Source organism: Pleuronectes platessa, chromosome 2 (assembly GCF_947347685.1).
Source record: "Pleuronectes platessa chromosome 2, fPlePla1.1, whole genome shotgun sequence".
Taxonomy (NCBI): Eukaryota; Metazoa; Chordata; class Actinopteri; order Pleuronectiformes; family Pleuronectidae; genus Pleuronectes; species Pleuronectes platessa.
In genome coordinates this window covers 19,651,816-19,675,323 of record NC_070627.1, presented here as the reverse complement: position 1 = coordinate 19,675,323, position 23,508 = coordinate 19,651,816, and the positions used below count along the sequence as shown (strand labels likewise).

The following is a 23,508-nucleotide window of genomic DNA, read 5'->3' as shown; positions in this document are numbered from 1 at the left end:
ACAAGAAAAAAAGCTCTTAAATGTGTGTCAGCAGAGGATCAATCATGTTGACATATGAAGGCTAAACACATTATGGAAAAAGACTCTTTAATTAATCATAATCACAACCTCTTCTTCAAATGTGGTTTGTATTTAAGTAAGAGCCAATTAGCAGGACTTATCGAATGTGCCACTCAGCTCTTTGATATATGAGTTTTTAAAGCCATAATGAGAGGAGAGTGAATGCAGCTTCTGTTCTTATTATATAGGTTCACTTACCCCCCCATCCCATGTCCATCCTAAAGCAATACTCACGGCCATATGTACACTGACAGAATTATGGCTGTCTACAATTTTTCCTGCTGTTCATACTGGCTGTAAAGTAATCCCCCAGATAAACGCTTTCTCACCGTAACTTCTCCCAAGATAAAGAAAAATGAGGTTTTAGCAGCTGCAGCTATTTATTGGGCATATTTCAAAGTTACACTCTTATTATCAGAAGTGAACTTTTTGTCATCGTGTCTAGCCTGTACAAGGACAAACTATGCATGGAAACAGAAGGGGGGGAATTCTGCTCCAATTTGACTCTTACTTTGGAGGAATCCTATTGTTTCGGCTATTTCAAATTTACTGAGCCCCACGTTAGCTTCAGCTCAACAAATGAATGACTGTGAAAGACTGTGAAGTTAGACCTACAAAACAATAAAGCAGATGTATCAGCCGAAGATAAATCACTATGTTGACTGACAAGTAACAAAGAATATGTAGAAACAGCAAACCAGGAATCTCGCCACGTATCTTATATGAAAAACATCAGTTTCATAGTTTCTTTTGTATATTATATGTCTATGTTACAAAAGGTATTATCATTGGACAATACATTGTTTGTTATATTTTAACTTGTATATAACAATATCAGTATCAGCCTATTCACCAACAGGGATATACTGTACATTGTCTTCATGGTCTGTAGTGTAAGGAATAATTACAGACACTATAAACTCTTGCATTGTAAAAGTTTACAAGTGAATATTTCAATATGGTAGAAAATATGACTTTATCCTTTCATTTGCAGATGGATGATGAAACAGACAAACCCATGGAAAAGAGAAAGAGGGATTTAAGATACACGCATAGTATTAAGGAGATCAATCAATAGCCATGTTCGCAGCAGTGTTTGTAATAGCAATTTAGTTCCTTTAAAATCAGTGTTGTTTTTCTAGTCCACCTGTACAGTACATGATCTGATGTTTTTGTTTCGCGATTCTTGACATATAATGTGACAAAGCATCTTCTGTGCAGTTCTTTCAAGTATCGACCTCCATTGCCAGAAAGTCAAAGGTTTGGCTCGACCATGCATTAGCCAAACTCCTCCCAAATTCTCACCCAGCAACAGAGACACACGTGCCTCAGTCGGCCTCAGAGTTTCCACATCAGAACACAAAAGGGGGGAGTGTGTCCCCTGCCCATTCCTTGTGGAATATGTGAACTAATCATGTGCAGGTACTAGTAAAGTACTAGTTTAAAAGATTTTCCTCGGTGCACAGGGATCTATCTGCGCCTTTATTCTGAGAAGTTAGTTTCTCTTTATTATCTGTAAACAATGATCTCACAAAAGCAGCAGGATTCTCTCTTTTTGAAGTTACTGAGACACAGTCGAAATGTTCAAGGGCTCAAGCTTATCAGAACATAGGATTATCTGTGTTTAAGCTGGTCAATAATCCATGATCAATATTTGGATCATACAGTATGTGGTTAATAAGTTAAAACACATGACAAACCTTATATGGTTTTCACATCTGTGGAGGGTTTTTTCATCAATATGTTGATGTCTGAAAGTGGAAAGAACATTTAAGACTTTGTTTCCATGGACTCACTGTTTATTCCAAGTGACTCTGCACCGGAGCAGTCAGTGAAAACTCATGGTAGCCAAGGATAAGAGGGTTACATAAGGAAGCATTCCTATTACCATCCCTGACATGAAATCATAACATGTTGTTCTAAACACTGAACTAAAGCACAGAGCTTTTCAGTCGTACTCAGTGAGGAAACCTTTAAGACTGGAGCTTTTCACGTCTAAAAATAAACGGCATCATTAAACATCAGTAAGCAGCGTGAGGCAGCTGCGTGTGACTCAAGATAAGGAGACCAACCTATTCTCAAAGGCTCTATCACCACCACCACCACAGCCACCACGGCTCCTGCCAAGAAGTCTGACGCTCCACCAAAATCCAAACACAGCTCAGAAGAGCTCAGGTTTCAAACACTGTGGGAGGAACCTGAAAGGCGTTTTTTGAGAAAGTCATTAAAACGAGAAGGAAAAATAACCTGGCCTTCCCCGACTTATTCTGGAGTTGTTCTCAAATTCAGGCTGTTACAGTACAATTTTGACTAATGACACGAGTATGTTTAGTTGTCTCGGCATCATGTAACAGTATCTTTCAGATGGGGCTGCTCTGTGGCTTCAAAGCTCAGGTGTGTCAAAGAATGCAAAGATAAAATGTGCTTATACACACATAATATATTTCCACAGAGTCTACTTTATAATGCTTTAAATAGGATTTTACTTTAAACAGATGTGTGTTTGTGTTTAAGACAACAATGCTGCAGCCATAGTATTACATAACAGCCTTTGCTCTGGAGCCTGAAATAAGTCCAGACACATGGAGAGATGGCCTTGTTTTGGCAAGTGTCAGCAAACTATCTGGAGGCATCAGACAGTCCAAGTTCTTTTTGTTTTATTTTATTTTTCAGGGTTGGAAACTAGTGAGGAGGAAGGAAGTGAGTCCAAAATGTAAGCAGAAGAGTTGTGTGTGTTTGAGGAACAACGGAGGGACGGCAAGGACTGGCAGAGTCCAACAACAACAACTGGTTAATAGTGTAGCATAGAGCGGTGCTCACCTCTGCCTTATTGTGATAAATATGAGCACAAACGGAACACCACGAGAAGAACATTCACCAACCAACAAAACCTACAGGCAGCTGGCAGAGACCGTTAAGCGTTGGAACCACATCCTGTCAGAAATGACTGTGGGCCCATTCACCAGCCTCATCAGTCAACAGATGGCAGAATCAGTGCTGCATTGACATCTAGTGGTAAAAAAACACTATAACAACTGAAGAATGCGGAGAATAACCACTGCACAAAATGTTATTGTTAGACTATTATTACATATGGTAAGGTAGATGTCACTGGAGAACATAAGAAGACACAATACATTGCCTGTTGTAACATTTTTGAAACTTACAAAATAATGTATACTAACAGTAGAGTAAATTTATAATAAAATAAAAGACCTGTGGCACTTAAAAACTAGATATTTAATTCTAAATAGAATGTGCTGTGTGCCTGCTCAGCTCAATGAGTCCATAAGTTCCTCCCTCACTTTATCACTTTATTCATAAATTTTTAAAAGACACAAATGTTACACAGATAATAAAAGAGTCGGAAAGAGTCAAAAACAAGAGCAGATAAAGGAGGATCTGTCTTTTATAGTACTCGGTGGGCTCCATTAAAACATTGGTTTAATTACATATCTAAAATTTTATTTAAAGTTGATAGTAAAGGAAGAAATGGCAAAATATATGTTTTTATGTTTTCTATTTGGAAAAAAATACTGAGATTTGCCGCGAGATGGCGACACCTGTGTTCTTGCGGTGACAAATTGACAGTAAGCAACAGATCCGCCAAACCTGAAGAAGAAGCACTTCCGCTGTGACGCGCTTAGCACTCAGTTAATGGCGGTGGACAGCAGGGTGGACTGTTAACGTTTCCACGGTTATAACTCTGTCTCCTAATCTTCTAAACATGTACCGGAGTGAGTCGGAGAAGCGGAGTGGTTTCAAGATGTTTATTTTCAACTTTCAGATCGGTTCAGGCGACGCGCTGACGCCGAACTCACATCCGAGGAGCCGGAGACGAGACAAACGGTGAGAGGGGCTCAGTGTGGATGAAGTGCAGCTACAGGACCTTCATCAACACATCACACGTCTCTTTACTGATATGATCCATGTCTGATCTACTGCTACACTCAGACCCCTCAGGTCTCCGGGGACTGGTTTACTTTCCCTCCTCAGAGGCAGGGTTTCGATTATATGCTCCACACACACGGAACATGCTTCATGTAGAGAACATCGGGTCCCCTGTGCTTTCCTGTTAGTTAGTCACAGCCCTCTGTTAAATCAAATAATCATTTCTCACACCTCACCCTTACTTTAACTCCTATTTCTTATTTCATCGATTCGTGTCTTGGTCTCTAACCATCCAAATATTTATGTGGTATTGTCTGATGTTGCTTTTAGACCCTCTTCAGACCTGGTATCAACATCAGTCCTGAGTGATCCGATCACAAAGGGTCAAGTTCAGGTCTAAACGCACACAAATTCACCCGGAGTGCGTTCAGGTCCCGATCCTTCACTCCACATTTGGAAGAGGTCTGGGACACACGTAGCCACAGTTGTTTAGCTGTGTGAACGCTGAAGGCTTCCTGGGGTACAAATGAAGGCCTTCTCTGCCTACGTCCTCTGACCTGTTAGTTTCACTATTAATCAAAAGTATTGTTTCACCGCTCAGTAGCCATATTAGCAACAGTGACTACCATATTCGATTTCTGTCTTTCTCAAATGGGTCACATCTTTCTTTAAAGTATTTCTACATATGGCATTGATTCATTAAGCCCCAGGCTTTCCACTTGTGATCAGATCTGTGAGGACGGATGGTACCAGGTCTGAACAGGGCCTTTCAGTTTGTCATGATGTCTTTTATATTTCATGTAAAGCTCTTGCCATTGTAAAGTACAAATAAACTGGTTTTGCCAATTCAATGCTGCATTCGTGAATAACTTAGGCATTCTAATGTCAAAATCTTCAGTTGCAGTTATGGAGAACGAAGATGGAGAGAAGGACGATGAGTGTGAAGTGGCTGAGCTGCGTCTGAAAGCAGACTCGCTGAAGCAGGAGCTCAGAGAGTGCAGAGTCGAGCTGGCAAAGTTACAGAAGCAGCTGCATCAGTCTGAGAGGCTCCAGAAGAGCACAGAGAGCTACAACGAAGACCTGAGGAAACAGGTCAGTCCGACACATGCACCAGCAAAGAGTCCTATTCAGAAAACTGTTGTGACCACAAGTAGATGGCGGCTTAATTACCTAACAACTACTTGATTTGTTCTCCTCTGGTGAATGTTTTATTTCATTGAAGTCTGTAACTGTTGGCACGCTGGCCTTTGGTTTTGTGATTCACAACAAACAGATCATCATGTCAGAAGCCTATGAATTCTGAATTCATTGGTTTATTGATCTGAATTATTTTGTTTCAGGTGGATCAGCTGAGTGCAGAGATTCATGAACGGAAGAAGAAGGATAAAGACAGAGTCACCAGTGAAACTCAGACAGAAGAAAATGTGTGGACAGAAACTGGTGTGTAAACTTCACATATGTACATTAGTTGGATAGGAGGACAATATCAGAAAATAAGAACTGTTGCAAATGTTTTGAAATTCTCTTCCAGATTATTACAATTACTACTATGGAAGCTACCCTCAGAACACTGAGTCAGCAGATCCTCAGGAAGGCCTGAACGCAGCAGCAGACAAAGCATCATTAGTGGAAGCAGCAGAAGCATCAGCATCAGAAGCATCAGCAGTGGACGGAGCTGACCAAAGCAAGGCTGCAGAGGTTTCAAATGAAGCAGAAGCTGCAGATGAGTCAGCTCAACCTAACAGCAGTGTCACAGTTGCAACAGAGGTCAGTTTATTAAAAAGTTACTTATATTTAAACAGTCACTACGAGCTAAATTTCTTCAATTTCATTTTGAACTCAAGCAAGTACTGATAAGAATTTGTTCAAAAGTCAAGGTCACAGTGACCTAAAGATCTTAGAAATGTGACGTCAGGATCACCAATAGAGAATTGAATTATATCAGGCACCAACATTCACTTGGAATCAAGGATTATGTGATTTTAATTTGGTGATCAAAGGCCAAGGTCACTATGACCTCAAAACCCATTTTTGTATCGTGAACTCTTATGAAGGCCTCAAGAGAATCCTTTCAAATTTGGCACAAAGAAAGACTGATTAATAAATTTGTTTGAAAATGTCAGTTAAAAGTTTGAGATAAAATATGATGTTGTCTCTTCCAGGAGGGCGATGCAGGATCTATAGCTGACATGTTGAGGGCCACTGCTGAACAGGCAATGACACAGACCGGCTTTGTGTTTGATGAGACCACAGGGATGTACTACGATCACAGCACAGGCTTCTACTATGACTCGGTTCGTCAACTGCTGCTGTGTAAAACTTTGGTGTCTATAGCTGAATTCATTTGAGCAGCAATTTGACAGACCAGCCATTTTTCTTCCACAGGCTAGTCAGTTGTACTACGATGCCAACACAGGCATTTACTACTACTGCGAAGCAGAAAGCGGCCGATATCAGTTTCATTCCAGGATCGAGCTGCCTGCTGCACAGACCGGTGTGGAGCCTTGTTCAGACGTGTACACTGCTGAGAAGAAGAGCAGGAAGTTGAAGAAAGGGCTCAAGAAAACGTCACACCAGGACGATAAGGTATTTAAAAAACATCTTTCATTGATCCATGGCATAGTCATTTTATTCTTTGTAGCTGACAGCTGCCATTTGACTTTGTACCGTTGCCTAAACAAATCCTCTGGACCTTGTTAGTCTCAGTCTTCAAACACTTGCTTGTTGTATTAATTTGAGGCTAATTCACTGAAAGAATATTCGTCTGACCTAGGTGCAAGAGGTGACTAGCTCTTTGGCTAAAATGAAGATTTCCTCTCGCTGGAAAATCGCTGCGCACAGAGGTACATTTTTAATACCACCATTATGGTCTTACAAATATTAACACTTATTTCTCCTACAATCATTGGAATAGTAATAATTTTGTACATTTCACCGACAAAAAAATCCCATATACAGTTTTATTAAAGGCATCATTTATACAAACTACACCTTTAATACTATTTACTTATTATAGATAGTTTGTAAAATACATTCTTACAAAACTTAACATATATTAAAAGGTTTGAGTTTGGATCGTATAAGTCTGTAGGATGTTTCACAGTTTTTAATGAACTGTTAACATGTTTGAAGTGATCATTACTTCTCTACTATGTTGTAAACATGACTCAAGGTTTTAGTTATCTTTGTATAAATCTGCCCACAAACTAACATTGGGATGACAGAGGATCTTCCTGTTAAGCCTCACATAATTTGGTTGAGGTCTATGATGAGCTGTGTTTGAAGACTGAGATCATGCACTGTGCCAGAAGGCAACGGAGCTACAGTACAAAGCCAGCTGGCCTGCTGTCAGTGAACAATCACTGAAGGTGGTAATCACAACATTGACTGTCTGATGGTAGGAACTAACGTTCGATGAGATGAGGTTGGAACAAGAAGATATTGAATGGGTCGAGCTGAAAACAACCAAGAGAGACACCGAATCCCGGAAACTGAAGCGAAGGTCTCACAGTGCAGATTTGGCTCCGTGCCGGGAGGAGAGCGATAAATCTTCGAAGAGGAAGAAGCTGAAAAACGGTTCACGGCACGATGACAAAGGAAGATCAAAGAAGAAAAGCAAGAAATCAGAGAAGAAGAAGAAGAAAAAGAAAAAGAGCCAGACTCGAAGTGATGACTCGGAGGGTAATAGCGAACCGGAGGAGGGCGAGATCACGGAGTCTGAGAAAGACAAGTGGGAGTCTACTCCTTCGATCTCATCATCGTCTGAATCCCCCTCCCAGGAATCTGAGATGGAGACTCCGAGTCAGGAAGGTGAGAGGAAAGACAAGACGGATGTAGCACCTGTCCAGGGTGCACATGTTCTCTATTAGTTCTTTTGTGAGGTTTAAGCTGGTAATAACTTGTTTTGTTTTTATTGTCTTAACTTTTTGGTGGGTGTATTTCTCTTGCAGTCAATGCAAACATTTGGCCGCCATGTGTAAGAGTGACAGTAGTCAGGTCTCCGGTGCTGCAGGTGGGCACTCTGTTCATCATCACCGCCGACTGTCCGGCCACCATTGGCAGGTCTGTGTAATTTTCTCTCTCTTACTTTTAAAGTGCCAACATAAGTTTTATCTCAGTTAAAATGTATACTTTCATACCAAGGACTGTGCGTGTTTGATTTTAAGAGGATGAATCGTTAGTGCTAGGGCTGCAATACTGAGCCACGTGGCTTTAACACAATTTTTTTAAATGCACCATCTTTGTGAGTAGTACTAGTAGTAGAGGTGCAACAGAACCCGAAACTCACATTGCAGATTAAATTTAGTTTTGTTTTGTTTGCATTCCTGGTGTTCAATGTTTTAAACTAAATTATTAATTGATATCTCAGTGTGTCCTAACGGCTCGTGAGACTCCTTGATGACAACGTGCTGTTTTCTATTGCAGAGAGAAAGACATGGATCATGCAATCCGAATACCAGAGATGGGAGTCAGCAAGGTAACGCTCTTTACTTCTTAGTTTCCTGAGGGAAGATTATCATTCATTTGAGTGATACGTGGTAGTGTGATGTTTCTAACTGTTACCTGTTGTTCGGTTTCAGTTCCATGCAGAGGTGCACTTTGACCAGGAGCAACAGAGCTACGCGCTGGTGGACCAGGGAAGCCAGAATGGAACAGTCATCAATGGCAACCGAATCTTACAGGTCAGCCTTTTTTTTCTCTCAAATAGATTAGGAAAACTTGAAGCTAGCAGTGACATCATTATCAATATTTCTTCAACAGCCCAAAGCAATAAGTGAGCCGCAAGTGCTGATGCACGGTGATGAGGTGAAGATGGGAGAGACTGTTCTCTCTTTCCATATCCACTCAGGCACTGACACCTGTGATGGATGTGAGCCAGGGCAGGTGATGGCCCACCTCAGCAAGCACAAGAGAGAGGAGTACATAGGTGAGCAACCTCCAGAGGAAACCAAGTCACAGAAGAATATATTTCTTGCTTAGAATCATGAAACAGCAGTGATATACCTCACTTAAATCTCACTGTTTTCCCTAAAGGCCCTGCTCCCACCAAAGAGGATAAAGAAGCACTGAGACAGAAGGAGCTGAAACAGTTGAAGGCCAAATATGGTCTGCAGGTCAGTGTTGGCAGCAGCAGACAGGTTAATCCCTCAATTCTTCTTTATGCAGCCATTCACCTCTGTGTTTTCTGTAAACAGAGCAATGAGGAGACCAAAGCCTTGAAGAACCCTAAATATATGGACCGAGCAGAGTCTCGTCGACAGACAGTGGGCAGCGAGGGGGTTTTCCAAAGAGATGATGCTCCTGCTTCTGTTCACAAGTAAGTTCGCTGTTTTTGAATGTGGCTGAAGAATGTAAATAATAGATGAGAGTGCTAACTGTCAATTATGATTTTCCTCTGAAAGGGAGATCAGTGAAGTCAATAGAGGACGGAAGATGCTGGAAAAGATGGGCTGGAAGAAAGGAGAGGGACTGGGCAAAGGAGGAAGTGGAATGAAAAACCCAGTAAGAGCGCCTTACTGACTGGAGATGTCGAACTGAAACATCTGCTTTAACATAGATGTACTCCAAAATAGCAAAGATATTTGATTTTCTTTCTTCTTTTTTCTCATTTCTTTCTCCACAGATTGAACTGAAAATCAGGAAGTCTCAGTCAGGTCTGGGAGCCGGTGCAGCCATGTCTCTCGACAGCGTCTCTACGACCAAGTCAAAGTCCCAGAAGAACTGGGAGAAAGCCAGAGAGCGATTTGCTGATACGTTCGAGCCTGACGCATCGGTCGCCAAAACACAGAGCAGTTCCCCCAAAGCCTGGGTGAAAGCAGAAGAGACTGACATCACCAACTCACAGACAGACAGCCAAAGTTAGGAAGAAGATGCATATATGTACTGTGGAAATTGGGGGAGCTTAGGGCTTTTTTACTCAGTTTGTTCTCTAGTCTCTAGTTGAAGACCCCAGCAACAAACGAAATCCAACCTTTGTTCTGTTGAGAGCAGAGTGTGACCATCAGTGTTTGGCACCAGATTTGAATTAGTTTGAAAACATTGATCAATGGAAGTCATTTTAATTGTCTCAGTTCGTTTTTTTTATGGCATTTTTCATTTTAAGAGTATCATCTTGTTTACGGTTTTATGGTGGCAGTGATTTCTTATTAATCAGGTAAAATCCTCTTCTGAAGAAGAGATGTTTATGGCAGCAGAGGAAACAACTCTGCTTATATGGAGCAACAATGTGAGATTACACCAATGTTGGTATAGATTGAATAAGAATTTGCAATAAAACGCGTATATTCATCCAATTTTCATATTGTCATGTGGTTATTTGTTGAAGAAAAATTAGATGCATTTCAAAGCAAACCTTTTATTTAAAAATTAGGGATTAACAAGTCTAACAAAATAGTTGTAATTGATGAAATGAAACGCTGCTGATCAAAAGTATTATGTCAATATATGGGAGCTTCATGCACACAATGATTCTTCTGTCCATTTGTAAAACGCTGTCTATCAACCAGTTGTCCAGAGCTTGTGTAAGTCAGCCGCTGTGTTTGCAGAATGTTTCTGCCGCTGCTCCATAAGTGAATAATGGGGGATGTTTTCGGTCCACAACACTGGAAGTAAAGTCCTTGACAGTGTTTCACAGACCCATGTGTCTGTAGTCAAACCAACACAGAGCAGATCTGCTGCTGTGCCTCCCAGAACAAAGAGGACGTGGATCGCCTCAAGCAAATATTGACACGGTGAAGCTACATTTCTCACAATGACATCATACTGGGATGAGACAACTGTGGATCTGCTCAGACAGCCCTGTCAACTGGATCATGTGTCCAAACACCAAACCCCTTCTTAACATGTTGCACCTTTAACATTGTGTAAGATCAGATCACATTTGTTTGTCACTGCTGTTTTGCTGCAGCGCTCACACAGCCACGTATTTGTTCAACGTCAGTAAGCAAACATATTGTACAGTACGTCCATATGAAGTGTGACGTGTGAACTGAGGATTCATTTTGAGGCTGTGTGAATATTTGCATGTGAGTGCAAATGTGCGCTCGAACGGAGGCCATTCATACCACAGGGAAGAACTAATTGAACCAGCCACAAGTTTTGTGTTATAGTTCCAGGTATCGGTTCACCTACAAACAACTTCACCGAAAAGCGTAATTTGTTACTAGCTCAGGTACAAGAAGCACAAGTTCATGTCAACAAATAGAAAGGTAAATGGTGGTGGACTTTGCACTACAACCTGTTTCAAACAGGTGAGTGATTTGACTCACATGCTGCTGCTGGTGTGACTCCTTGAGCTGGCCCTCCTGCTGCTCTTCTGACTAAAAGATCCCCCCATTCTGATCCCCTCTCGCTCCAGTCACTGGACTGCCACTGGTACGGGTGTGTATCCCGTCTGTTCAGTGGGAAGCACTGGTGCTCTGTTGTCACATTTCTTCCTCTCTCTCTCTTCTCTGGGCAGGTAGGTCCCTCCCTGCTGGAGTCTCCTCCCTCAGCCTCCTGTCAGCAGCTGATACTCCAGTGTAATAAAGTTGGGAGGGACTGACTTGTGTCCTGTGTGTCCGGTTGTGTTGGTTAGAAAGTGTCCGCCATAAAGATATGTTGTGAGTCATGAGATAAAGTGGGAATTCCTTCTTGTGTGAGTATGTGGATCAGGGCTCTTTCAGAGATCAGGCTTGACCAGTTCCTAACCCTGCAAAGTCGATCAGAGCAACACTGGGCCTCTGTTCTTTCAAGTGCGTTCATAATTTCTATTTTTCTGCAAAACAAAAAGTGATTCTTTGTGCTCGGAGGATGAAATCAGCTGACATGTTTTCATGGTCTGATGCATGGTAATGAAAACATGCTAATAAATGAACATTCTCAGTGTTTGTGGCCCATGTTAAACTAAACAGTGTTGGGCTGTGTCAGTTAATGTTGCAGTGGGAAAAAATGGTGTTCCTGAGACGACCATGTTTCCTCACACCGTACTCTCACAGGCAAGTGGCAACAGGTTCTCTTTAGGTCGAAGTTTGAAACTGAAACAGATTCTCGGCTATTTGACTGACATGTTGTCATAGTGTGCTACTTAGAATCTTAGAGGTTTAAGAAAGCAGAAAGACATTTTGTTTCACCATATCTGTGTTACAGGATCTATTTCGGTGTGCCACAGGTGTGCTGAGAGTTTTTAGGTGAATACCAACGGGAACATTTTAACACAGTTGCTAAAATGTGCTGCTGCTGTGTCTGACTATCTAAAGGTCGCCTGGTGGCTTCAAGCTGAACACAGGTCAAAGGTCATGGAGCATGGTTGCCTCCTCGTTCATACCACACATACATAAATCCAATCACACTGAGGTGTTAATACACTGTGTGGTGTGCTGTATTTTTAAATCCGCTCAGATAAAGAAGAGGGAAGCGACTCTTGTCTGAAGATAACAGAGGAGTGTCTGTACAAGTCTTTCAGGTTTTCAGAGGATGTTCAAGTCACAAATAATCAAGATGAGTCAGAGATGCTGATCACTGAAAAGTATTTTCTGGCCATTGTTGTCTTTTATAATGAATAGGAGTTAAGCTTTACGGATGGAAGAATCAGGAACTGTAGAGGACATAGTTTGGATTAGATTAAATTAGATTTATTAAATGTAATGAAATGATTCAAAAAACGTTTAAAATTGACTTATTATAAATGAGGTTATGAGTATATAAAGTCAAATATATTAAATGAATTCGATTTTGTTAAATTGATTACTTCATCATTTATATACATGTATATTGAAATCATTAATTTAATGTATTTTAATTTAACTAACTTTTATTGATGTTGAATAAATTAGATTAAAGGTGTATTTAATTAAAGTGTACTAAACAATACAATTAGTAGAATATATTTAATTAATTACTTACAATTTAATTTAACAAATTTTGATTTGATTAAACCCGATTAATTCAATGAAGAATCTCATTTAATTGATTGAATTAAAATAAATGATTAAATCATATTACATTAATTGATCCAAAATGAGTGAAACTAAATAAACAATTCAATTAACTTTAATACCAGCCTCTTTATGGATCCTTAACTCCAGCCTGATCTCTATAATTCTTCAAATGAAACAATCTGAGAAGAAAAACTAATTCTTCAGTTGTTCCATATCTGTAACTGAGTGAAACACGACATCAGCTGGTCGACTCTGAACATGACTGTACACTCCCTTTCTTTCCCTGCTCTGTGTTGTAGCAACCACACAATATAAGAGCAAGATCAACTCTGCAACTTCATCATCATCATCCATGGTTTCCCGACAAAAGACAGGACTAAAGTTTTCCATCATGGTCGAGGGCTGGGCTTGGCTGTGCTGCAAGCATCGGTCAGTGGAGTCTGTAATTTTGGAAAATGTACCTCAGAAATAGAGTTCAGTGAACAGCACGTCATGATGGTTTTGAACTGGAGTTTCGTTGTGTTCAGAGCTTGTCTGGTGTGTTGCATTACACAGAGCTGACCACAGCGTGTTGCACTTTGAAATGCTGCTAACAATGTGTTCATCTGAGTGACTCAATCTGATGCACAGCAAAGTCCTTGTACAATGTATGCAGTGCAGATACAACCAGGGTGATGGGAGTGTTCCCAGTCACGTAATGAAGACATAGTAGCTCCACAGATAGATGGAAGATTGGGATCTTTGCAGTCCACTCCATTAAGTTCTTTGGTGTTCAGATCACGAGATGAATTTAGAAACTTCCCCCATTTGCATGTCTTGTGTGTGTGCATGTGTGTGGGACCAATAAATGTGTCTTATCTTAACTAGAAGGTCACTCAGTAGAGTGATTACCTCCGCCGAGGTCCAACAGTCTCCTTAAGAAACCACATTCAAATGAACTAGATCCGGATTTTTATGTGGATCTGCACCAAATTGCTCAATGTCATGAATATCAGACCCCTAAAGATGCCGGATTTCTTTCATCAAGATACATGAATTATTATCTGAGAAATAAACAAAAATGTTAAGTTTCAAGGAAATCGGTCGGACATTTTTTTGGGCAATACGGCTAACAAAGAAATCAAGCACAGACAAAACAAGAACGGCCTTGGCAGAGGTAAATACAATGATGCATATCTTCCACTGTCAGTTACACATAGTCCCTCTCTCTTTGATCCAACTCTGTTGATTACAGGCATGGAACACACACACACTTCCCACCAGACTCAGTCAGCCCACATCCGTCTGGCTAAATCTGAACTTTATACATATTAGAGTAAAGCTCTCAGTCTGAATACACAAGATTATACAAATTTATAAAGTGACCTTGGACAGTAGTCAAAACAGTGTCTGGCTCAGTGAAAATGCACTTGTTGTGTGTGAGTGTCCATGTGAGGAGAAGAGAGATCAGGAAGTGGTGGGGGGTTTTAAACGCTTCCATAAAGTTCACAGGTCATCCAACTTGATCTCTCCGGCTGAGAGGAAATGATCCTCATTCCAAGCACATTCCAATGGAAATACATTTTTCACTTAGAAAAGAAGGCTCATATAAAATCACTTTTGAGATTTAAAAAAAGGAAATTTGATTTCCCCCTCCAGTCTTTTGCTAAATGTTTGTTTATATGAAAATGTAGCAGATTACTCGGTCCAAGACGTCTTGAGGCTTCTATTTATGCATGTGAGGGAGAAATGACCCATGTTGGTAATCTCATACATGTGAAGGGTTTCATACATTCAGACCTAAATTCCTTTCCTCCAAACTGAATGGAAATTCCATCAGAGCGGCTTCCTCCCAGCGAGTGACTGAGTCAGAGCCTCTGTTGAATGTCTTCCAGCCATGTCCGCTCCTGCTCAGGGCCCCAAGCCTCTGGGTGTGTCTCCCTGTGACCTCATCTCCCCAGAAAAATCCTCCGGAAACAGCAGCAGCATGAACAGCCCACATGATGCTGCCTCCTGGCAACTTGTCCACAACCACAAACCAGACAGTTTGTGGAGAAACATCTCGCTCGGCTCATCACATCAACATCGCTGTTGGTGGTGCCTGTTCATTCAAGCGGAGTGAGTGTGTGTGTGTGTGTGTCTGTGAGGGTGTGAAGACTACAGCATCCTGTTTATGCAGCCTGGTGACTGCTGCCTACTGTGAGAAGCTTAACAACTCCTCAAACTTTCAGTCTCAACCTTCACTGCTCTTTCCAAAGTTCTGTCCTTTCAAAACGTACCGACTAATTCTACCACTAGTGTTAAAACAAAAAATCTCCCCTGGTAAAACTTTCAGTTAGTTTTTACAAAAACAGCTTAAATGACACAAACTGCTTTACACCTCAGGGCATCACACTCCCCACAAACTGCTGGCTCATCCAGTGAGAGGAATAATACATTTGTGAAAAGAAGCTTTGTGTTCACGCAAAAGACAAAAGCTCCGGCAGCAGGACCTTTAAACACCAGACACAGCACATTCAACGAGTCATTGGACACACAGCCGTACAAAAATCAGCAGATCAATACTAGAGCACAGTTTACTAACGCAAAGCTCCTGTGTATTTCACTCAAAACTTATAACGGTGTCCTTGACTGGCTCCCAGCTGTCACACTGTGAGTGTCAGTGTAAATCATACCTGGACCTCTCAGAGGATTGACGAGCTGTGACCTCCTTCACGGTGGATGGAGATGAAGTCCTGCATGGGTCAGGGACAGATGTCCTTCAGAGAGTTGGAGTTCAGACTGCTGGTGGAGTTGCTGCTCTCGGAGTGAAAATACTTGTCTCCCGTGTGTGGCGGAGCTCAGCCCATGTGGCTGGATGGGAAATGGGAAATGAACCGTCTGGGCAAAGAGCCAAGAGCAGAGTAGGTTTTAAAGACACAGCAGTTTCAGTGCTATGTCAGGTTTGGTTCCACTTTCACTGTGGAAGTTACAAGTAAAGATATTTTTGCTGCTGCAGCTTTTCATTAGGGGCAGAGTATCAAACGGTGGGAGGCCTTATTGGAATTGTAAGGATTTTTACGTTAATTATTATTTCCCTCTGGGGGACTTTTTCAGGGTCTGGACATGCTAAAAGAATCAGGAAACTTTTCAGGAAATTCAAAACCTACGGAACTAACTCAAAGATCGATTTTTCCTCACACGGTGTAACCATGTTGTGGTGTCAAAGTTTGATAACACAACATCAAAACACGAGGTTCTGTATCTCTGACATACAAGGTCCAATCGAGTCCAAACCAGACATGCAAGACAAGACTACTGGCCTAATGTCATCTAAACAGAAATTGTAACTTAAAAAACAAATAAAATAATAATTAATTAAAATAAAAAAATTAATTAATTGTCATTGCTCATTTTCATGATGTGATTTTTATCTCAGACAAATAATTCCTTGGGTATCATAGTTTTAAAGTTTTAATTATTATCTTAATGATATCGACCACATCATCAGTCGATACACTGTGCAGAACTCAGACTTTCATCACTGACCTGGTGTCTCCCTCTAGTGTCTTTTTCGGAGAAGGCAACAACAGCAGAGAATCTTTCTACACATCTCCCTGTTACAGAACATGGAATCGGGGAGACTGGGATCCAACCATCGACCTTCTGGTTAGAGAACAACCCACTCTATATCCTGAGCCACAGCCGTCCCACATGAGGGACGATTGTAATTCATATCTCAAAGAATAAGATACACAAGGGCCCAGCCAGCAAACTGTGACACTGATCAATGATCAGTGTCACAGAGGATGTCCTCACCATACTGTACTTTCAGGAAATACATGACTTCACCCCTTTCAGGACCCAGGGAGAAGAAATCTGATCACAAATGACTTTTTACCACAGACTCATCACATACACCCCATCAGAAAACCTAGCAGCCTGCATCATCTGACGGAGGCTCTGCTCGTATAGCTACGAGGCTAAGAAGACCATCCACTATGTACAGTGGATTAAGAGGCTGGACTCGATCATCTCTGCAACTGCTCATAACCCTCTCCACACTGTAGCCTGGCAACAGGTCACAGCATGAAACCTCATTCACAGATGAGAAGAAATAAAGGGCTTGTAAAATCAAAAGTCATGTACTTGAAATAGCATGATACCCTGTACTCTGTTCTAGTTGTTGATCATTTAAGGGGATTCATTTGTATGTTAGCCTGATGGATCCCCGGAATTTTTGAAAATCCCAGGTTCCTCTTCACAGTCATACACTGTTGGCTGATTGTGCTCTTTACCACATCAGATATAACTAAATGTAATAAAGCTCTGGACCTGTGTGCTGTTTAGTGCTGAGCCCGCTGAGTTCAGAGGGTTTTCAGTGGTTTTCCTCTGACAACAGCTGCCTGATGTTCTGGAGCTAAAATAGACACAGTGAGATCAGTGAGAGTGAATGAAAGCAGTGGTGTGAATGAAACCACAAGTGATTACCTGTAGTTACCCTGAGCCTTGAGCACAATATGTTCCCTTTAACATGACCAGAGCTCAGAGGTCGGTGTATGTATCCAGTTCATATGTGGCATCCTGTGGAAGATGAAGCTGGATGCTCCCATTCAATCCATATTAAATGTTATGCTTTTATTTTTTGTGTATTGATTTTAATCACCTTCAATATTTTTTATGGTTTCTGTGAGGTTCCTTGGAAGCGCTTTAGAAATAAAATTATCATTATTATCATCAATAGCATTACTAATAATAATACAGAGAAGAAAAGAGTCACCTTTGCGATGTTGGAGTTGTGAAAACCAAATGCAATTTTTGCTATTTAGTCAGTTATATCACAATTTTAGATGTTTAAGTGTTTTTATACAATTGTCTGCAGAAGATCCTGATATGTTTCATAACACATTAAAATCTGTCAAATAAGCCGGAATGAAACATGTAACTTTGAAATGGCTCAGGATGGAAAAAATATTACTCCAGAAAACTATTAGTTTTTGGGGTTTTGTATTTCATGCAAACTTTGGTTGGAATTTGAGCATGTGTAGGCCCTGACAAAGCCCAAAAGGAAATCCTTCGAAATAACCTTAGGTGCTCGGGCACTCATAAATAATGAATATAGTCAGATTATCTCTTGACAACAAATGTTTCAAACATCTACATGTACACAATCATTGTTTTTTAACAGTCCCTTCATCAATGGATACAAAAAAAGATACATTTGTTGTGAGGGGCTCGATGAGTGTGTATGTGTGTGTGTGTGTGTATTTGTGTGTGTGTGTGTGTGTGTGTGTGTGTGCATGTAGTTATGAGGGCCAATTTTAAACCAAACATTTGTCTGGTTTCAAATCCGATGGGCTTAAGACCTGGTTTAAGGGTTAGGTCAGGGACTAGGGAATGCATTATGTCAATGAGTGTCCTCACAACCACAGAGAGACGTGTGTGTGTGTGTGTGTGTGTGTGTGTGTGTGTGTGTGTGTGTGTGTGTGTGTGTTACATCACTTGCAGTGCAGCCAGACGCCAGCAGCCGCATCCAGCAGCAGCAGCTTCCGAGGAAGGAGCGCACGGACCCATTTGGCCATATTGTGCAGCAGCTCTCCGCAAATCGGCTGCGTCACACCTAAAAAAGCACGTACACACTCACACACACTCATATACACATTGAGCAGTAGTGGAGCGATAAAGGCAGCACATCCGGAAGAAACTGTGACCGAGAAGGCGACTCCACAGATCTGGTAGGTGTTCGGATGCGGTAAATGGTGTTTTTTCTCTCTCTCTCTCCTCCATCAGTGTCATCATGTCGAGACCGTGCGCGTCCTCTCCTGCGCCTTTGTGTTTCACGGGGTTTTCTCCCCCTGGCCCACAAAGCGCCTCGCATCACCAGCCGTATGTGTGTGTGGAAAAACATCAAGGCTCGTTTTTTCATGGAACGTGTTTTTTGTCAGAGGGAGCATCGGCACCATCTTTGGTTGAAGGCGTAATAAGCGCTTGTCTTCTCCTCTCAGGTTGGTGCTTTTTCTCCGGGTTCTGAAAATGGTGAAACTGGGGAATAATTTCAGCGAGAAGAACAACGGGAAGGTGGTTTCTGAAGACGGGTTCGACACCATCCCTCTCATCACCCCACTAGATGCCAGCCAGCTGCAGTTTCCTGCACCAGATAAGGTGAGATTTGAGATTTGATACATTTCCATTAATTGACAAACGGCCTTTAGATGTGTTTCTTTAATTACAAATGGTCCAATGAAGGAAAACAGTTATTAAGTGAACAAATGTCCATCTATACAGATTTATTTTCATATGTACAAAAAGCAATATAGAAATGATTTTCATCCCTCCTGCCTCTGTGAATCCTAATATCCCCATGAAGCTGTATCTGCAAGCTGATTGGATCTGTTCTCATATGGGTGTGTGCGTGTGTGTGTGTTTGTGTGTTTCCTCTTCCAGGTGGTGGTGAAGACAAAGGCAGACTATGACAGCGACAGCAAGAAAGGGAAGCTACGGTCTCCCAAGATCGCAGAGTTCTCCATCAGCATCATCGAAGGCGTCTCCGAGCGACTCAAAGTGAGAATCATGTGGCCTCCATCGTCTGTATCTCATGCATCATCCCATTTCCCAGCTCTCCCACACTCCCACACATGCGAATGCCGGAGAGCAGACATCTGTCTCCCCTGCAGCTCAGGACATTTGTCTCTGCTGTCATAACATTGTCTCTCCAAGTTGAGCTCCGACTCTGTGGCTTTCTCTGCGGGGGACACCCTCCTGTCTCGTGTCCCGTGCCGCCTGTCATCTTGCCCATGGCTGCACAGGGAGACAATTTCCCAATGATTCCCTTAGCCCCGCCCTAAAGCCTCATTAATTCAGCTGCTGCCATGGCGATGGCCTCCAAACGGCAGCATCACTCCAGCCTCCCCCCGCCCCTTTGGCCAGCTGATGTGTCCAGATCATTAAAACAGATTTAAAACACATCCCTTGCTCAAGCTCTGATTGGCCGACGTTTTCCTTGTTGTTTTAAAATTCAATCCCTCCACATGCAAAATCAACAGATGAGACTGTCAAGCCTCCTTTAGTAATAGAGCTCGAATTTTCAAAGATCTGAGAGGCGAAGAGGCACGTCCCTTTCTCTGAGAACACAGCTTGTATCCTCACATTGGTGCTTTGAAATGCTGCAGGCGGCTCTTTCATCACAGAGTCTCTTTCATAAGCTCCTGTTGCATCGCTTCACACGGTTTGTAGCGTCTGCTCCGCCGCGCGACTGCAGCACTCGCACCGACAGATGAAACTCCTTTTATTCATTGATACACGCTGTTAACAATCAATTCTGTGCAAGACAGACCGAGGAGCTGCCTCACTCCCTGTCGAAAGAAATCCTCAGGAATAATCAAACAGCCCGGCCCTCAAATGAAAATCAACATTTGCGTCCTGATTTCAGTGTTGAGACAGTTTAACCAAACAAACACGGAACAGTTTCTCCCCAGATCTCCATGAGCACTCAAGCAAACAAGCGCATTTATTTTAAACCGACTCACACACACCGTCAACCGCTTTGACAATAATGAGGCGTTTTCTCGCACTTCACACAAACACCAGTAGCTGTTGCAGAAATCCCCAGAGAGCTGAGAGCTGGGCTGCACAGATGGTCACACAAGCAATTTCCCTGTCGAGTTACAGAATATCTTGGAGCCCCGACTGGCTGTTAGTCACTGTTGCTGATAAACACTCACTAATGTAGAGACAGGGGAGAACTCTGAACACCTCAATGGATATTTCTGAGCTGCTCTTTAACCTGTAAAATAAATAAATGGAAAATAGTCGAGAAATAAGATTTGCCATAACAATGTCCCCACAGTTTGCATGTTCTCTCTCTCTGTGTTTGTGTGTGTGTGTGACTGTGTTTTTCTGCGGGTACTCCAGTTTCCTCCCATAATCCAAACGCATTCAGCTAAGATGAACAGGAGACTCTAAATTTCCTGTAAGTGTGAATTATTGTATGTCGCTGTATGTTGGCCCTGAGATACGCTGGCGACCTGGTGCACCCCACCTCACGTCCAATGTCAGCTGAGATTGGCTTCAGCCCCCCCCCCCCCCACACACACACCCTCAGAAGATAAGCAGTATCAATATTAGACATTATCGTCCCACTCAGCTAGACTGGCTGAGTTATCACACAGGACGTGGTGTTGCTGATGACGGAGCTGTTGTTGTTGTTGTTGTTGTGTGTCTGCTCCTGTGTAGGTGACCTTGCTGGTGATCTGTGCCCTGGCCTTCCTGGTGTGTGTGGTGTTCCTGGTCGTCTACAAGGTCTACCAGTACGAGCAGCCGTGCCCCGACAGCTTCGTCTACACGGTAAACATCAGCCAGCGACACTATGTGTGACCCTGTCTGATGTTGATATATCTATGAGTTACAATAAGTATGGTGGTCACACTAATCAGTCATCTACAGTACAGACACATGTATTTCCAAATGTATCAAGACTTCACTATAAAACTGACTTCACATGGGATTTCTCTTTATTTAGCTCTTTGATGAGTAATGATGAGATTTTTTTTTGGGACAGACTTTGATATTACCATTTATCTTTTGAATATAAATCAGTTATCTTGATCAGCTTATGGTGCAAGTCTTATTAATAAATAATAATAATTAGCTTTTACAGCCCTACTTGAATGAATATGAGCTAATGTTATCAGACTTTCTAGTATATTTATGGTACAAACATTTGAGCTTTTTTTTTACTTATGTCACTGTTATTATTATTTATTGGTAATAAAAATAATAATAATAATGTTCTTGTTAAAAGCTGCAGCAGCTCGATCACATTTTGGTCCCACTGTGTGACTTGTAGACTCAGTGATACTGTTCATCACAGTCTAATTAAAACTCTATGGCGGTGGAGTAATTGTTAATGAGGACTGGCTCTCAGTTAGAGCCTGATCCACTGCGACAGGTACTTATAAAAAGAAGCTCAGTTCGTATTAATTTCTTTCTGGTCTCTTTCTCATTCAAAGTGAGATCTCTTCCTCTGTTTCTGCAGCTCCGTTTTATCACCTGCTTAGTTTCTCACACAAATGTGAAGGGTTGATCACAGTTTGTCTCAGACTGTCATTGTACTTTCCATAATCAGAATTTTTTCAAATTGTGTCGTTAATTTTGCTTCGTGCCAAATTTTGTTTTCCTCTCTTGGTATTTTAAAACCTGGCACTTACTGTTTTTCTGTCTTTTGAGCAGCAAGGACGCTGCATGCCGGCTGGGATGTACGGCAACTTCCCCCCCCAGGGCCCTGGGGGCCGCGGACGCCTCTTTACCCTCATCAACCACTACAACATAGCCAAGCAGACCATCACTCGGTCAGTATCGCCGTGGATGACCATCATGTCTGAGGAGAAGGTCACCCAGCAGGAGACGGAGACTGCTCAGAAGCTGGCTTAACCAACCTGGGCTCAGGAGGTGGGCTCACCTGCTGTAGGAAAAATAAATAATACGGTTGTGCCATTCAAGCAAACCTCGGAGTGTCACGGCTTTTTGTAGGGCGAAAAAAATATCAACTTCTCGTTCCTGAGGTGCTGTGCTGCCTCATTGGTGTAGTTTGGTCAGGGGACGTGTAGCAGGAAGTCTGTGGAACTGTCGAATGGGTTTTTCGGCAAAGTGAGTCTTACAGTCGGGCGGACTCGCGGTTTGTTTGAATAGTATATGTTGTTATTTATTTACACTACAAAACAAGAGTGGCATACGTGTAGAAAAAAGCCACAGAAACACTGACACACACACAAACACACACTCACTGTCTTTGTACATTTACACATATGTAAGAGAACTCACTTTAGTACTCAGATTGTGAAATGACTGTGAACCATCTTGTGTCTGCGTCGCTTGTATTCACGCACATGCACGCACGACTCTAATAATAATAATACAGTTTGGCTTCCTTTTCAGTTACATCATGTACTGATAGCGCATGTCAGACCTGTTGCGGTCCAGTAAGTTTGCCGCATATCTGCCGCTGAGGTCATAGTTTTACTGTCAGGATATTGTGAATACATGAGGGTTGAACTGGAAGAAAACTGTAAACCAGCGAAAAAAACAAACATTTTAAGTGTTATTTAATTCAGGCCATTCTGCTCTCTGCATATAGTGCTGTTAAGGAGTTTATAGTATTTGAAGCATCGTCTTTTTAACCAGCATCAATGATTGTCTCCATTCATCTGAACTGTTTGTGATCACCATGTGCTTTTCTTTGCTGCAGGCTACACATTATTTAAAGGTTACGTTTCATAGCATACATTTTATGCTACTCTATTGAATGTTTTTGCATTGCTAGATAAGACACTGTATTGTGCAATGCTTCGCATTGATTCATGTCACCGCTGATGGCTGGTGGTAGCTGTCACAGACACTAGACTTAGGTTGATGTAGTGGAACAATCCGACAGTAGTTGCTTGTCCTGTTGCTTTCCCCCTGTATTTGTCATTTGACTAAAACTGTCACAGATTCTGTACTTTTTTCAAACAATGTAATGATTACCATTGAAGTGCATTTGCTACATAAAAATGTTAAATTGAAATAAAAGTGCCCACATTTCCCACCAATGGTCAAGTGGAATCCATGTGAGTAAAAGAGAATTTTCTTCAACTGTTTCAAGAATACATTTTGTCATCATCACCGAAGCTCTCACACAGCTCAT

General features: G+C 41.8%; 2 protein-coding genes across 4 annotated transcripts; both read left to right on the top strand.

Annotated features, from left to right (window-relative positions):
* Window positions 1-3,669: 3,669 nt before the first annotated feature.
* Window positions 3,670-10,244, top strand: aggf1 (angiogenic factor with G patch and FHA domains 1). 3 transcript variants are annotated; one of them, XM_053443577.1, is made up of 16 exons: window positions 3,670-3,757; window positions 3,848-3,909; window positions 4,850-5,043; window positions 5,292-5,391; window positions 5,483-5,718; window positions 6,114-6,245; window positions 6,337-6,537; window positions 7,353-7,761; window positions 7,902-8,013; window positions 8,377-8,428; window positions 8,532-8,633; window positions 8,713-8,878; window positions 8,986-9,065; window positions 9,147-9,268; window positions 9,354-9,453; window positions 9,575-10,244. In XM_053443577.1, exons 3-16 carry the CDS (start codon window positions 4,858-4,860, stop codon window positions 9,812-9,814), a joined length of 2,238 nt encoding a protein of 745 aa, XP_053299552.1. In that variant the 5' UTR covers window positions 3,670-3,757; window positions 3,848-3,909; window positions 4,850-4,857; the 3' UTR covers window positions 9,815-10,244. The 3 variants fall into 3 exon arrangements, with proteins under 3 accessions (XP_053299552.1, XP_053299569.1, XP_053299562.1); XM_053443594.1 differs by lacking the exon at window positions 7,353-7,761 and adding an exon at window positions 6,725-6,794; XM_053443587.1 differs by having other exon boundaries at window positions 3,677-3,757; window positions 4,856-5,043.
* An 8,108-nt stretch (window positions 10,245-18,352) lies between these two features.
* LOC128458650 (neuronal vesicle trafficking-associated protein 1) lies at window positions 18,353-23,446 on the top strand. Its single transcript, XM_053443565.1, has 5 exons — window positions 18,353-18,562; window positions 18,833-18,989; window positions 19,272-19,388; window positions 21,060-21,170; window positions 22,056-23,446. Exons 2-5 carry the CDS (start codon window positions 18,861-18,863, stop codon window positions 22,254-22,256), a joined length of 558 nt encoding a protein of 185 aa, XP_053299540.1. The 5' UTR covers window positions 18,353-18,562; window positions 18,833-18,860; the 3' UTR covers window positions 22,257-23,446.
* Window positions 23,447-23,508: the final 62 nt, after the last annotated feature.

Excerpts from the sequence above, each read along its gene's own strand:
- LOC128458650 (XM_053443565.1), top strand. The coding sequence starts at position 18,861 with ATGGTGAAACTGGGGAATAATTTCAGCGAGAAGAACAACGGGAAGGTG. Across the intron at positions 18,990-19,271 it reads AGTTTCCTGCACCAGATAAG|GTGGTGGTGAAGACAAAGGC; the intron begins GTGAGATTTGAG and ends TTCCTCTTCCAG. Across the intron at positions 19,389-21,059 it reads GCGTCTCCGAGCGACTCAAA|GTGACCTTGCTGGTGATCTG; the intron begins GTGAGAATCATG and ends GCTCCTGTGTAG.
- aggf1 (XM_053443577.1), top strand. The coding sequence starts at position 4,858 with ATGGAGAACGAAGATGGAGAGAAGGACGATGAGTGTGAAGTGGCTGAG. Across the intron at positions 7,762-7,901 it reads GGAGACTCCGAGTCAGGAAG|TCAATGCAAACATTTGGCCG; the intron begins GTGAGAGGAAAG and ends TTTCTCTTGCAG. Across the intron at positions 9,454-9,574 it reads GAAGTGGAATGAAAAACCCA|ATTGAACTGAAAATCAGGAA; the intron begins GTAAGAGCGCCT and ends CTTTCTCCACAG.